This window comes from Neolamprologus brichardi, chromosome 5 (genome assembly GCF_056152115.1).
Source record: "Neolamprologus brichardi isolate AB-2024 chromosome 5, ASM5615211v1, whole genome shotgun sequence".
Classification (NCBI taxonomy): Eukaryota; Metazoa; Chordata; class Actinopteri; order Cichliformes; family Cichlidae; genus Neolamprologus; species Neolamprologus brichardi.
The window spans coordinates 11164629-11179163 of NC_142108.1; the positions used below are offsets into that span (position 1 = coordinate 11164629).

General features: G+C 40.8%; 1 protein-coding gene across 6 annotated transcripts in view; it reads left to right on the forward strand.

The window, feature by feature from the left end:
• Window positions 1-8712, forward strand: part of LOC102785360 (calmodulin-binding transcription activator 1-like) — a 55850-nt gene extending 47138 nt beyond the window's left edge. Inside the window, exons 14-22 of one of the 6 annotated variants that reach the window (XM_006784469.3) lie at window positions 10-277; window positions 1222-1742; window positions 2012-2160; window positions 2297-2543; window positions 2730-2798; window positions 3316-3461; window positions 3540-3611; window positions 3752-3782; window positions 4296-8712. In XM_006784469.3, coding sequence (XP_006784532.1) covers window positions 10-277; window positions 1222-1742; window positions 2012-2160; window positions 2297-2543; window positions 2730-2798; window positions 3316-3461; window positions 3540-3611; window positions 3752-3782; window positions 4296-4328 — 1536 coding nt within the window. In that variant the 3' untranslated portion in view covers window positions 4329-8712. The other 5 variants (XM_006784470.3, XM_035905114.2, XM_035905115.2 and 2 more) reach the window with 5 other exon arrangements.
• Window positions 8713-14535: the final 5823 nt, after the last annotated feature.

Sequence of the window (14535 nt, forward strand, 5' to 3'; positions counted from 1 at the left end):
CTTCCATAGATGTGGGCTTGTGCTCTGGGCCATACTGAGGCGGCATTGGTGCTTTACCAGTGGGATCCAAGAGCTCTAGCTATTCCTGATTCACTGGGACGCTTGCCGCTAAACATTGCCCGATCCCGGGGCCACACTCGATTGGCTGAGCTCCTAGAGCAACTGCAACATAGTCCTCAAACTCAGGGCCAGCCTGTGGACACTTGGATGGATAGATGGAGAGGAGAGTCACAGACGGGTGGGATGAACAACAGCCCCAGCCCTAACCCAAACTCAGGTTTGTGGTTTCTCAACAACAGGAAAAGCTTTGTTTCACCCTCATAAATAACAAAGTTCTATTTATCCTTGGACTTTTATTGTGGAGATTCTATTTACTAACTTCAGCCACCAGCCTTTAATTATAAAAGTGTATGGATTTTCACTGATATATAGTTGGTTAGTTTAACTTAATATAGAGAGAATAGAAAATGTACCTAGATAACATGAGCCACCTCCCAGCATGACTTAAGCCCTCCTCATTAGCATTAGTGTTTAAAAATGTAGTGAGGTGTTTTTTGGATGGTAGTAACTTCCTCTTTACTGGTTTTGTAGAAATTGCACCAGGAATCATTTAAACATAACCCAAAAAATATGACTTCATAAGGCATAGGTGTCAAACTCTGGCCCGCGGGCCAAATTTGGCCCACAGCCTAATTACATTTGGCCCGCGAAGCCATACCAAATTATTATTAGAGCTGGCCTACTGGTATTATACAGCTAATATATATATTGTTTAGTATTAAGCTTTGCTTGTTCCATATTCAGTTTTTCAAACTTGTTTGAGTCCATAAGAAGAGATTCATTCTTATATCTGGAGGAATAAATATATTTCAATAAATATTAATGTTAGCCCACGACCTTGTTCCAGTTTTGAATTTTGGCCCACTGTGTATTTGAGTTTGACACCCCTGTCATAAGGCATTGTATTTACACGTTAGGTTTTTGTACCGTTTGTATAGAGGGAGCTTTAAAGGTGTTGGTAGGCAGTCAGACTTTCTTTTCCTGAGCTAAGCTATCCTACTGCTGACTTTATTTATATACAAAATGATTCTGAAAATTTTGTTTGACAATCCAACAGTAAATCATTACACAGAAAACTGTAAATGATCACCACTATTTATGATTTTAGCTGTAAGTGTAAGTGTTATTGTCGCTGTTTTTCCACCATCTTTGTTTCCCCAGAGCTGAGGAGAACCAGGGCAGGAAGCAAGCCAGACAACCAGAGCCAGGGCTGGAGCCAAACAGAACACAGACCCCACAAGGGAACCCAGGGAGAACAGGGAGGTCCACCCCCAGCCAAGAGGCTCAAACCCAACCCAGATTCACAGCAACAGCTAGCTAGCTCGATCTCTGGTACCACCCCCCTCAACTCCTCTCCAGGTCCTAATCCTCAACGGTCTCCTCTCTCTAAGCCGCTACAGACTCAACCCACGAACCTCAGCTGTCAGAAGGCACCACTTACCAGGTCCAGCCCCAGCCAGCCTCAGCTTCCTAGTGCCCCATTCTCCCACCTGCAGGCCAGGATAGGGGGAGCTGGAGGGGGCAGCAGGTGGAGTCTGAGACAGACTCTGGGGCAGCGTAGCCTCGCCAGGAAGATTCTAGGAAAGGAGCGATTGGCCGTTCACCTGCGTCAAAGAGTGCTGTCTGACAGGGGAGAGGAAACAGAGCTGTTGACCTATCAGGATAACGCAGATGACTTGCAGGTACAGATTTTTATGTGCAGTGTTGAATTTGATCTCTAACCAAGCGTTCATGCATGAACTGAGTAGCTGATGCAAACTCAAAAAGTACTCAGAATGGAAGTGGTAAATCATGTATTACTGTGCAGGAGGAAGCTGTAAGTATAAGAGTCTTTGAGATGAGTCATTTAAGTATAGAGTGTTATGTGAGACTATTCAAAAATTACCCAAAAAACTAAGAGGAAGTAGGTTTTGTAAATATTTAGGTAACCTTTCCTTTTCATGATTTGCAGATGGACATCACAATGCTAGCTGATCACATTGTGGAGGCTTCAACTGGCAGACTCAAGCAGGAGGTTATTGAAGCAGAAATTGAATCCAGGAAGGTTGGGATCAGCAGTGATGTCAGATTACTGTCTGGTTACCTTGGTGAGGTGGAAAGGTGAGGTTCACATATTTGCATAAGTTATTGCATTGCTTTTTTGTTTTTTTGTTTTTTTAACAAACAACCATTCTCAATCTTATTATACTTTTACTTACTATACTTTTACTTTACTTCCTTTTTTACTTTTCCTCAGGTTTCTAAACTCCAAACCTCAGACTCCCAGCCCCAAGCCAAATTCTCTCTCAGGGCCAGAGGATCAGCAAAGTCCTCAGGCTAAGCAAGCCCCATCCTCCCCGTCTGAGTGGACCTCCTTTCTTTGTGCAGCTATGAAGGAGGAGAGGTTGAAAACAGATTCCTCCTGTCTAGCCATGACTGAGGCAGAGCAGGGAGAGCTGTATGAGACCATCAGGCATGCTCTGCACTCCCTCAGAAAACACAAGGCGAGTGTAATCTAAACTATTTTAGAAAAAAAAAACTGAATTTGTCTTTATGCTCAGCCTACAGTGACTCAATGTATCATCCTCAGTTGCATAATCCACATTTGAAAAAAACAAAAAACAAGCTCAATATGATTGCAAACCATTTTACATATACAAAATTTAGACAAACTCTTGTCACTACCACAGGGTCCCATTCAGGAACAACACAAAGAGATTGCAGCAGTGATTCAGCGCTGCTATAAGAGATACAAGCAGGTAAGAGTTAACATGTAGTCAAGATTAGCCTCTAACATGTCGCTCTGCAGTTCAATAGTGAAGTAGTGACACAGCAGTTGTAGTTGTGTTCTTTTCATAGATGTAAGCTAAATTATCAGGTGAATTTTCACTTTAATTCTCTCTCATACGTGGTTAAATCTGTAGTAAAAGAACAACAGATTTCAGTCCACTTGAAAAAGCAAATCTTGCATGTACACGTATGCACTTCTTGTGTTTTTTTTACCTTGTTCTAATATAGCAATCTGAGAGGAATAAATATAACTTAATGCTGTCATAAACTGAAAGAAAAGACGTTCACATGATGGATTTTGTGTATTCTTGAGATTTTTATTCACTATTATTTTGCTTCCTGATCATTATGTAATATAGCACAAAGTAAGCTCACAGGTCTGTAGTGCATCTGTGAGTCTTATCATGTGCAGACATGTTGCGTATTGCAAAAGTATGTCTTTTCTGATCCCAGTGAGTTTTACAGCACTGTTGTCCTCTCTCCCAGTATGCACTTTATAAGAGGATGACCCTGGCAGCCATCTTGATCCAGAGTCGTTTCCGGAGTTTCCATGAACAGAGGAAATTCCAGCAGAGTCGTAGAGCAGCGGTCCTCATCCAGCAATACTACCGCTCCTACAGACACTCTCTCAGGCACGTCTCACACATGCACACACACAAAGGGAATAATTATCTTATGTATAATCTCTTACCCCTCATCTTTGCCTGCAGCAGCCTCCTAACTAAAAAACAGAACCAGGCTGCTCGCAAGATCCTGAGGTTCCTGCTCCGATGCCGCCACAGGTAAGACCTAAAACTCTTAATGCTGATTCAAACACAAGCGCATCCAGAGACACATGCTTGACGCTTAACAAACCCACTGCCACACATACGCACACTACACTATTGCTAATAGTTGGTGTTGTTTTACTGTTCACGTGAAGCCCCTTGATGGACCATAGGCCTCTGAAGCGGGTGAGTCTTCTCTTGCTCTCTTCTCTCACTCCCTCTCTCCTGGTGGCTGATGCCTGTTTGCATGTCAGCAGAGGGAGGGGGAGAGGAGATCCTGGATTATCATCCTTCCATCTCGCTCTCTCTCTCTCTTCTTCCCTCCCTATCACCTTGTCTCTCTCTCTCTCTCTGTGTCTCTCTCTCTCTCTCTCTGCCAAATGATGTCAGGACTTGTGCATGACTGACATAGTTAGAGGAGCGATCCCTGCGTATGGTTTTCCTAGGGGCATGTTCTGACTGTAATTGCAAGGGGACTTTAAGTGTATTGCTTGGCCTGCAAGTCTTATTTTTTGTGCCTTGATGGGTGGGGAGAGTAGCAGAAGGGAAAATGTGTGCGTCTGTTGGAAGGAGTTGCTGGGAATTTGCTGAATTACGTGCGGCCTTTGGATCTGAAAATGAAAAAACAAGACATGCAGTTGCACGCACACTTACACAAATCTCTGACTCTGAGACTAATATGTGTTTGCTCTTCTTCAGGGCCAGAGAGCAGAGAAAGGCCAGGGGTCCTGAGAGCCCACCACCAGGCCCCGCACAGAGCCCCCTCAGCCTGTGAGCAATCTATGTCCCCCTCCATCTTCTCCTTTTTCTGTCTCTTCTCTTCTGCCCTCTCTAAACTCCCTTCCCTTTCCTAACCCCTTTCCCTTGCTTTCTTCTTTCCTCGTCTCCCCTCTTTTCTCTCACCCCCTCTCCCCTCTTCTCTCAAGATGAAAAAAAAAACTTTCCCAGACAGACTGAGGACAGGATAGGTGTCCATCATGGCAGCTCAGACAGACAGACTGCTGGGCAGAGCCCAGGGACCTGGCTCTGCCCACAGCACTGATCCTCCTCCCCAGTTTCACTGGGAGGCCATCACATTAACCTCATGGCATTCTTTGCACTCTTCATGGGTATGTTTCTTTGCAAGAGCAAGTCGACAAGTCAAACCAGAGAAAACGAGGAAGCGCCCAACAACGGAATACCGCTGTTCACGGCGGCGGCCGGATGCACCGAAAGGCTCCCGTAATGAACAGCTCGCTCGAGAGAAAGGCTACTTTGACATGCAGAAAACACACAAAGCTTGCTGCGTTTTGTGTCCGAACAAAAATCCATGAAAGAATAAGAAAAACATAAACCAAAAAACTCACTTCTGTGTTGCATTTGCATGCAAGTTTTTCGCTTATTCCTCCTCTCCATCAATCCCGAAGAGCTACAGTCGCAAATCATTCTGCCGATTTAGTATACCACAGTATCACCAACCACTCTGACTCGCAGGCGTGCAAACCTATTACTTAGTCACCCAATCAAAAAGGGGAGGAACTGCACTTGAATGTAAGAGGGGCATTGTTAGATAAAGGGATGGGGTCTGAATAACGATGTCTTAATTTGTTACATGGACTTTGTATGGAGTCGTTCTCAGAGGCGGCATTTTGCCCGCCCGATGTGGTGTGTCCGTGTTTGTTCAATTCAATGCATGTGTTTGAGCTACGAGCTCCTGCATGCTTGCCAAAACTGCTTTAGTGTTGTTTCTTTTGTATTTCTGTGTAATTGTGTCTCACTTACGTCCTCATCAACTTATCCTTGCCCTGTGTAATGTGAACTGTGTAAGGACAACTTACTTATTTTGGGTGCTTTTGTTTTGTTTGTTTTTTTAAAGGGAAAAAAAAACTTTATTTATTTAAGGGTCTGATTATTTATTTAATTGGCTCAAGAGTGGTTGTAGCTCGAGGCTGGTTTTTTTCCCCCCATGTGATGAAATGCGACATGTTCCAATGGTTAAATGTCTCTGTTAGTTTGTTCTTTGCGTGAACCTCTAAATCCTACCTGTGGTTTTGAGGAGAGAGTCACATACCATTGCCTTGACTTCTTCTTGAGTCTGAGAGGTCTCTATGCTTGCTCTGTACAGGACATGGGTCCTATACCTGCCCCTATACAGGGCACTGGTCCCCATATTAGCCCATACGGGCAATCAAATCCATATTTTGGACTATTGCATATTCCTGTATATAAACTGACGAGGTAAGGGGATATGAGGACCCTGAAACTTTTTCATAAGAGGACTGTATTTAAGATTATAAATTATTTTACTCCCATAATGAGAACTTAAGACAGAGACCTGGGTACACAGGATGGCTGTATTGCTTGTAAATAATGTAGATAATACAAACGGATTAACGTGCATGAGATTTAAGACAAAGAAACAGCAAAAAGAACATGTTAGTGGCTATGGACTGTCAGAGGATTTTAACTGCTTCACTTTAAGAGTATCCAGTTATAAGTGTTACTGAAAAGAACATTTTGTTAAAAAGCATGCAACTTGAAAACTCTAATGTTAGAATTATAAGTGGGAAAAACAAAGTTAGCTGAAACAACGATCTTTCAGACAAAACATTTACACTTTGTGCTTTTCGTTTCTTGGCTAGCAAAAATTAAACTCCTTTTGCCAGTAGTGCCAATTATTATGAATGCTATTTTGCCTAACAGTATGTTACGTTGGCAAAACCAACGCCCAAAAGATATCGGTAAGATCTACCGAGGCAACACGCAGACAATAAACCGCAGAAGAGATGTAGTGCCAGCGCACCCGTAGACCTCCTACAAGTTCTGAAGTTTGCCCAAGGCAGGCTTATGTATAGGTGACGGTGCACGTGGGGAAATGATGCCAATGGCGATGATGATCGTTTTAATGTGAGTGCAACGACTGACGATGCAAAAGAAAAGAAAAAAAAAAAAAAAGGGAAGAGGGCGCTACATTCTTCACAATGTGGTTGTGCTTCAGCAGCATACTAGCTTTTATTAAGATCATTTATCACACCTACAGCGGATCCAACCTGGCCTCCAGTCTAAGCTTTCCATCCTCAAACAGAATGTCCTTCCCCGTTTTGGTTTTGACATATCATTTTCTCCTCATTGTCACTGCCATAATTATACTACATGTACTTTAGACTTATGGAAAGCTCTGTTTAGAAAGTGCCTGCTCAATAACAGAAAAGTGCAAAATAATATCAGGAAGTATCTTATTGTGTGTCCTCTGAAAGGTTTCCAGTTAATCTGTTTGTTTTTTCCTAAATTGTGTGTTTTCAAATGAATCTGACAGTGTTAAACTTGACCTTAGTCTAAGCTGGAAGCTGTAATTGGGAATGTGGTGTGAATGAATGCTCATGGCCTGATTGACGCTGTGTGTCGCTTGCTCGGGCGATTAATTACACTATTGCCGTTAAGTCCTACTTTTTGTGTGCGTTTTTCAGTAATTAGAAGGGAGAAAACCGCTGAATTCAGCCTCCGTGTACTAAAGTATAAAAGGCACAGTCACGAGTCTGTTCGCCCTCCAAGAGGAAGCTGTGTTTTCTTTCACTTTGTCTGCTTTTCCCCTACAAAAAAATATTTTACAACATTTAAACAAAATCATAACTGGGCTTTTTTTTTCCTCATAGAGGACAAAAATATCTTTCATACACACTTCCTTTCTTTGTCTTTCTCCCTGTCTCACAAGGATGTGCATAGACACATAAACGCAAATGTACACACAGGTGCAAAAATAAAACGGCCACACGCTTTCTCTCTGTGCTTATGTCTTCGGGAACAATGAAATCTCTCCCTTAGATTTTACTCAGGGTTGAAGAACAGGGAGATGGTATGTGGAGTGCAATGACTACTGGCACAGAGTTGTAACACTGCAGGTGACAGGTTGTGTACATTTGGGTGTGTATGTGTACATATTTGAATGTGTCGGGGATACGTCGTCCACTTGTATCCACACTCTTTATAATAGTCTAGAAGCAGCAAATGTGATCTGTTTGCCTTATCTGAGAAGAGAGTGAAAAACACGCTTAAATATGAATTCCATTCAAAGCAAGTAATAGGGTAGGAAAAAAATACTTATGCATTTGCTGTAGTCTTAAACGCACAAGATTCTTAATATAAGAAATTCATAAGTGATACAAAAAATAGGTAATGGCCCCTGAACACCTGAAAAATAAAACAAAGTGAAAAGAGATAGCAGATTGTGAGATTAACAGCTGGAAGATATCGATTGTGTTCCATATGTTTTCTGAGGTTTCATCATACTGAGAGACAGCCATGGTTTGGACAGTGCTGTTAGGAACGTTCATACGGTATCACATGAATAACTTCTTAAACTGCCCTTCCTCTCACATCAGCACAACTAAAGGACACTGCTTTTATATAACAGACACACATGAACATACGCACATACACAACAACTTCTAAATGCTCAAGCTTACAGACCACACGCACACGCGAAACTGAACACACAGATTGCAGAAAATCCATCAATATGCTCACGTTTTTGGAGAGGATGGTGACTGTAAAAAGATTATGTAGAGTAGAAGAAGTTAAAAAAATAAAATAAAGAAATAAATACATAAATAAAAATAAGAAATGTTGCCATAGTAAACAGCTGGTTAACATGTGCAGAGATGGCCTCTGTTCTCTTAAGTCCGCCTAGAAATGAATGGTATATAACCTTTCAGGCCTTGTTTTGAGAGGGCGTGGCCAAACACCACATTGCATGCTAGAATGGTAGTCCCTCATAGATAATCTATGGCTAGACCTCTCCTTGCCTTCCTCTTCTTTCACTCCCCCCTGGCCCTCCCCGCTCTTCTCCCGCTCTCATCTCCTGCTGTATTCCCACCTTGCCTGCTGTTGTGTTCTCCATGCCTATCTCAGTCTCTCATTCCTTTTTATTTTGTAGCCTAGTTTTGAACTTCTTTTGTTTTACGAACATGCATGCACAAGCATCACTAAATTGTTGATGTTTTAAAAAGAATATTTTGTTGCTGAGGCCATGCAAAGTGTTTTGAATATTGCCCTTATATGTGGAAAATGTCTTCTGAATGCTTTACATAATTTCTGCTGTAAAATGATATCAGAATAAAAAAGAAAATTTGCACTTTAACACATTTCCTGGCTCGTATTTATCCCTCACTGGGTCCCTAATGAGAAACTTGCAGATTGCGATGCTCTACTGAAGGGATGTCAAACTCATTTTACACTGTGGGCGACATAAACCAGTGAAACTCTCCTCTCTCTTCTATCAGTGTAAACAGGTTTACCTACACACTTGATCGCTGGGATAAGTATTAGAAAAAGAATTGATTTTAACATTCCAGCTCTTTGCCCAGATTGTCTTGTGATTAAAAAACAGAGTTTTTAGTTTATTTACAGAATGTTCTTTCTTTTTTTTTTTAATTACCGTGGACCTATTATAAAAAAAACAATCAAAAATAATAATAATAATAATAATAATAATAATACATTTTATTTGAGGGCGCCTTTCAGAAACCCAAGGTCACCTTACAAAAAAACACAATTAATAAAAGGAACAATAGTCATAAAATAAGTTAAAATTACAAAACAGAGCGTGACAACAGATAAAAATCAGCATTAAAGCGAATAAGCCAGTCTAAACAGGTGTGTTTTGAGCTGTGTCTTAAATATGGAAAGGGTGTCAATATTTCTTAGTGCAGGAGGAAGAGAGTTCCAGAGCCGGGGAGCAGAGCGACTGAAAGCTCTGCTCCCCATAGTGATAAGGTGTGAGGACGGAACTGTAAGATGAGTAGCAGATGATGATCTGAGAGGGCGGGAAACAGTGGTGATATGGAGCAGGTCACACAAATATGAAGGAGCAGATTTATGGATACATTTGAACGTGAGAAGTAAGATTTTAAAGTTTATCCTGGCTTCTATGGGCAACCAGTGAAGCTGCTGGAGAACTGGGGTGATATGAGCACTTAACGGAGTACGGGTTATGATCCGAGCTGCAGAATTTTGAAGAAGTTGAAGTTTATGAAGGGACTTTTTAGGGAAACCAAATAGGAGGGAATTACAGTAATCAATACGGGATGTAATAAGACTATGGACAAGGATGGCAGCAGCATGGGGAGTAAGGAAGGGGCGTAGTCGGTTAATATTACGTAAGTGGAAGTAAGCAGACCGGGTTATGTAATTAATGTGAGACTGGAATGAGAGAGTATTATCAAGTATGACACCCAAACTCTTAACCTGAGGGGAGGGAAGGGTGGGAGAATTTTCAATGTTAATGGAAAAACTGTGGGATTTGGTTAGGATAGATGGTGTGCCAACAAGTAAAACTTCAGTTTTATTACTGTTAAGTTTGAGGAAATTGGAGGAGAACCAGGATCTAATCTCAATAAGACAGTCTGAGAGGGAGGTAGGTGGGAGGGATGAATTGGGTTTAGAAGAAAGGTAGAGCTGGGTGTCATCGGCATAACAGTGAAAGTTTATATTATATTTTCGGAATATATAACCAAGAGGAAGCATATAAATAATGAATAAAAGAGGCCCCACTACTGAACCCTGGGGCACACCAGCAGAAACAGGATAGAGAGTTGAAGAATGGGATTTAAGTTGGATAAACTGAGTGCGGTCTGAGAGATAGGAGGTAAACCAGGCAAGGGGGTGTGTGACTAATACAGTAATACAGTTTATGTACAGTAAGTCCGGTTTTCTTGAATAGACGTTCGAGTTGGCGTCCTTTAGCTTTAAGGTGACGCAGGTCGGAGGTAAACCATGGAGCTGAACGGGAAAATGAGACAGTTCGATGTTTAAGGGGAGCAAATATGTTAAGAAGGCTATGAAGGTTGACATTATAATGACAAACGAGTTCATGAGGGGTTGAGGAGCTGTGGATAGATGGAAGGTCATGGACGGCAGATGAAAAAACAGCTGGGTTGATATTACTAATTTTCCTAAAAGTGATATTACGAGAGATACAGGTTTTGGAAGTGGTTATGTTTGCATCAAAAGAAATAAACATATGATCAGACTGGGGAAACAATGTGGCTTTACAATGGGTGGGGGTAATGCCAGAGCAACAGACCAAATCCAGGATATGACCTTTGGAATGGGTAGGAAATTTTATGTATTGTAGAAGCCCAAAACTTTCCAGGCAGGAGGTAAATTCTCTGGAAAGAGGGATTTTATTATTGTCCATATGAATATTGAAGTCACCAGCAATGATCAGATTTGGAGAAAGTACAGAAAAATGAGTGAGAAGAGCAGAAAATTCATTTAAAAACTCCTTGTTTGGCTTAGGTGGCCGATAAACAGTACATATGATGGTGGGGGTAGATCCAGGGAGCTGTAGTGCAGTGTATTCAAATGAATGGGAGGGAGGGGCAGAGACAGGGAGCACTTTCCAGTGCCTCCGGTGAATTATCGCGAGACCTCCGCCCCTCCCCGAGATGCGAGGTTGACAGGTGTAAACAAACTCAGATGGAGTAGAGTCGTTGAGAGAAACAAAGTCATTAGGCTGTTGCCATGTTTCAGTCAAACAAAGAAAGTCCAACTTACGATCACAGAGGAGATCATGTACGAGATGTCCCTTACCAGTGAGAGAGCGGATGTTTAATAGACCAAACTTGATGCTGGAGTTACCATGCCGGTGTTGTGCCAAAGTAGGTATCCCCGACAGAATTTGTTTCCCCTGTGCTGGGAGCATTAAGAAGTACTGATGTTTTCATTTTGTGAAAAAGTGAAAAATTAGTATCGTTACATTACCATTCAGTTTGAGGGTTACAACAGAAAATTATATATTTATTGCTCACGGGTATCAGATGGGATTATTTTTAACAAACCTTTAACGTTTTGGCTGATAACTATTTTTATTCTCCTATAACTTTACTATATAAAGAGCTAAATCCTCCAAAGTTTCAGGAGTAATGCGTCATAATAAGAAGTGTTTGTGAACGAAAAATCAGCAATGTGGGATACTGTTTGTCCGTGTTTTACACAGGGGGAACAAATTGTGGCAGGATCAGCCTGATATTATTTGTATCCCACTATAACTTCGTTGTATAAAGAGCTAACATCTAAAAAATGTCAGGAGTAGTTAGTCATTATAAGAAGTGTTTGTAAACTAAAAATCAACAATGTGGGATACTATTTGTCCGTGATTTGGACAGTCCAGCGTGTGCTCCCGACGCAGGGGAAACAAATTCTGTCGGGGATACCTAATTTGGCACAACACCGGAAGTTCAAGGTCAAAATAGAAGTTTATATAGTAGAAAAAGCAGGAAGGTTTCTGTCATTTAATTATCTGTTACTTTGGTGTAACATGAATGGCCATGGCTGAAATCCTCATCAATAGGAAAAGCTGTAAAACTTTAAAAAATACAGTTAAAAGTTCGTGTTTATTCTATTGCTGTCAAACGATTAAAATTTTTAATCGGATTAATCACAGGATTGCTGTTGATTAATTTCGATTAATCACAATTAAATATCATTCATTTTTAATCTATATTAATCACATTTCATTTTGCATGAGGAAACAGACTCAAGAAAAAAGGATATATACACACTTAACATGTTTATTGAGCACCTTGAACATTCATGTTAACAAAAAACTGTAAACATTTATCCACATTAATGTGGTCCTAAGACAAACTAACTTGTTGACATTGCCCGAGAGGAGAGCTGACCTCTTCTTATTTACGATGTTGCTTGCAACTGTGAACGGTCTCTCGCACAGAACAGCGGTTGCAGGAGTGGGCAGATATTTGCAAGCCAGCAGTGCCAGCTTGTCATGAGCCCCTGAAGGAGCTGACCACCACTCCGAGGGACAGTCCTAATGATCGGCTCTGCTCTATACAACTGCTTGATTCCGTCAGGCAGAAACTCCTCATCTGATTCTGAATCTGAGCACATCTGTAACAGACTCACTTATTACAAGTCTGTCAAGGTGAGGACTCATCATGCAGCAATCTTTCAAGTAATGCTTTGCATTAAAATGTGATATTTTAAGCGGGAAGTGCTTCGGTGAAAAGAAGATTCCTTCTTGCACAATGTGCATAATACTGGTCAACTGTTCCGTCTTGTTTTTGTTTTTTTATACTCAAATTTCCCATTGAGAGGACCAATCATCTTCCATATTTAGTTGACTAATTCTGCTGCCTGTCACTACCAGATCAACTGTATATTTGCTCATGTGCGAAGGTAACTCTCCTTGGACAAACTGCCCGAAATGCAGTGACAGAGACATGTCAGGGATTTTGAGTCATTCTGCATTTCAGATGGGTTAACTGCGTTAAAAATTTTGATCTGCTTATGATGGATTCATCTGTCCTGAAGACTTACTGTGACTCTGTAGTGGCATCAGTGATCTTTCATGATGTGGTCTGCTGCTAAGCATTCCTTAGCAATATAAATAATTATGAAAATAAAATGAACAAATATTTCCAAATTAATCTTAACACATAATGCTCTGGTCATAATTATATCAAGGTCAATCAGAGCAGCCAATCAGAGTGCCCCAAAGGACCTGGCTGGGGGTTGGTGGTCAAAAGGAGCGGACACATATCCATACCTCTACAGGTATGTCATCTGGACCAACTACCTGTCCACTCTTCATCCTCTCTACTCTTCATGCTCTTCATAGCTGTCCTAACTCCCTTTTTACTAATTCACTAACTTTCCTCCATTTGCTATCCTCTTTCTATAATTTTCTTGACTCATCAGCTCATCAAAGTACTCTTTCCAACACTATACTAACTGAACAAATATACTAACTGAAAACTTACATCTCTATATTTAATCACCCCAATCTGCTGCAGATCCTTTCAGACTCAGTCTCTCTGCCTAGCCGGTTGATACAAGGACTTTCTTTCCTTCCTTAGTGCACATCACATTCACTATAAGGATTTTCCTTTGCCATCTCATTGCCCAGTCTCCCAGTAGTGCTGTCGACTTTCTTCTTTTCCAGTCTCTTCCTTTAAACCCTTTACTGTACTTCCACCACCAAGTTCCCTTGCCTTCTCTCCTCTGTCCAGAGAAATCAACAAACACCTTCTTGGCAGTTTCCCTCACCACTTCAGCTGTACTTTCCCAGCACACCACAGCCTTGTTGTCTTTTCCTACACGACTGCACATTCTTAATAAGATGACAGGAGAACATAGTTACTTCAGCAAAACTATTAACAGTACATTAGGATAATACTAATGTAATAATTTTAATTAAGAATCTGACATATAAAATCCTACTTAAGTAAAATTTTGCATATTATCACGAGTATTACATTTGCCTTTATTATTTTATACTTTTTAAAAATAAAGTATAAATACTTGTGAAAACTTTTGAGTACTTTACAACAAGGGACTTGCTATGCTGTCAAGTTGCTTGACCGTTACACAACTTAAAGTTAGTCGCAACTTAACAAGTATGATTAGATATGATTGGATATTTATGAATCAGTGCAAGGTGGTGACAGGTTCTTTTGCCTGCTGTGTTTGACATGACATAAGGGTACAGTCTGTTATTCAACAGCGTTTCTGGATCAGTGTCATCATGAGTTAAAAAAAAGAAGAAGAAAAGAACAGAAAAAAGAAAGATTAAAGCTTCTCTTCTGTGAAAAAAGTGAACCATGGCATTTCAGGACAAGACTTGGGAAAATTGTTTAATTTTATTTCATGCTTGTAAGCACACTTGAATTTGTGTCATCCATCACTAAAACAAAACAGACTGGCTTCTCTTTGCTGAAAAAAAAGTGAGATTTGTGCCATCTGAGAGGCTCCTGGAAACTTGGGAAAATGTTTATGTTACAAAAACATGACATTTTAAAATATAGAAACCAGATTGATTATTGCTACTCAACAGTAACCGGGGGTGGAGCTTATCAAATGTGTCAGATGCCTTTAGGGTGCTTTTTGTTCAAATGAATGTTGTCATAGCATTAACAGAAGAAAACATTTTGCAGAGTGCTGG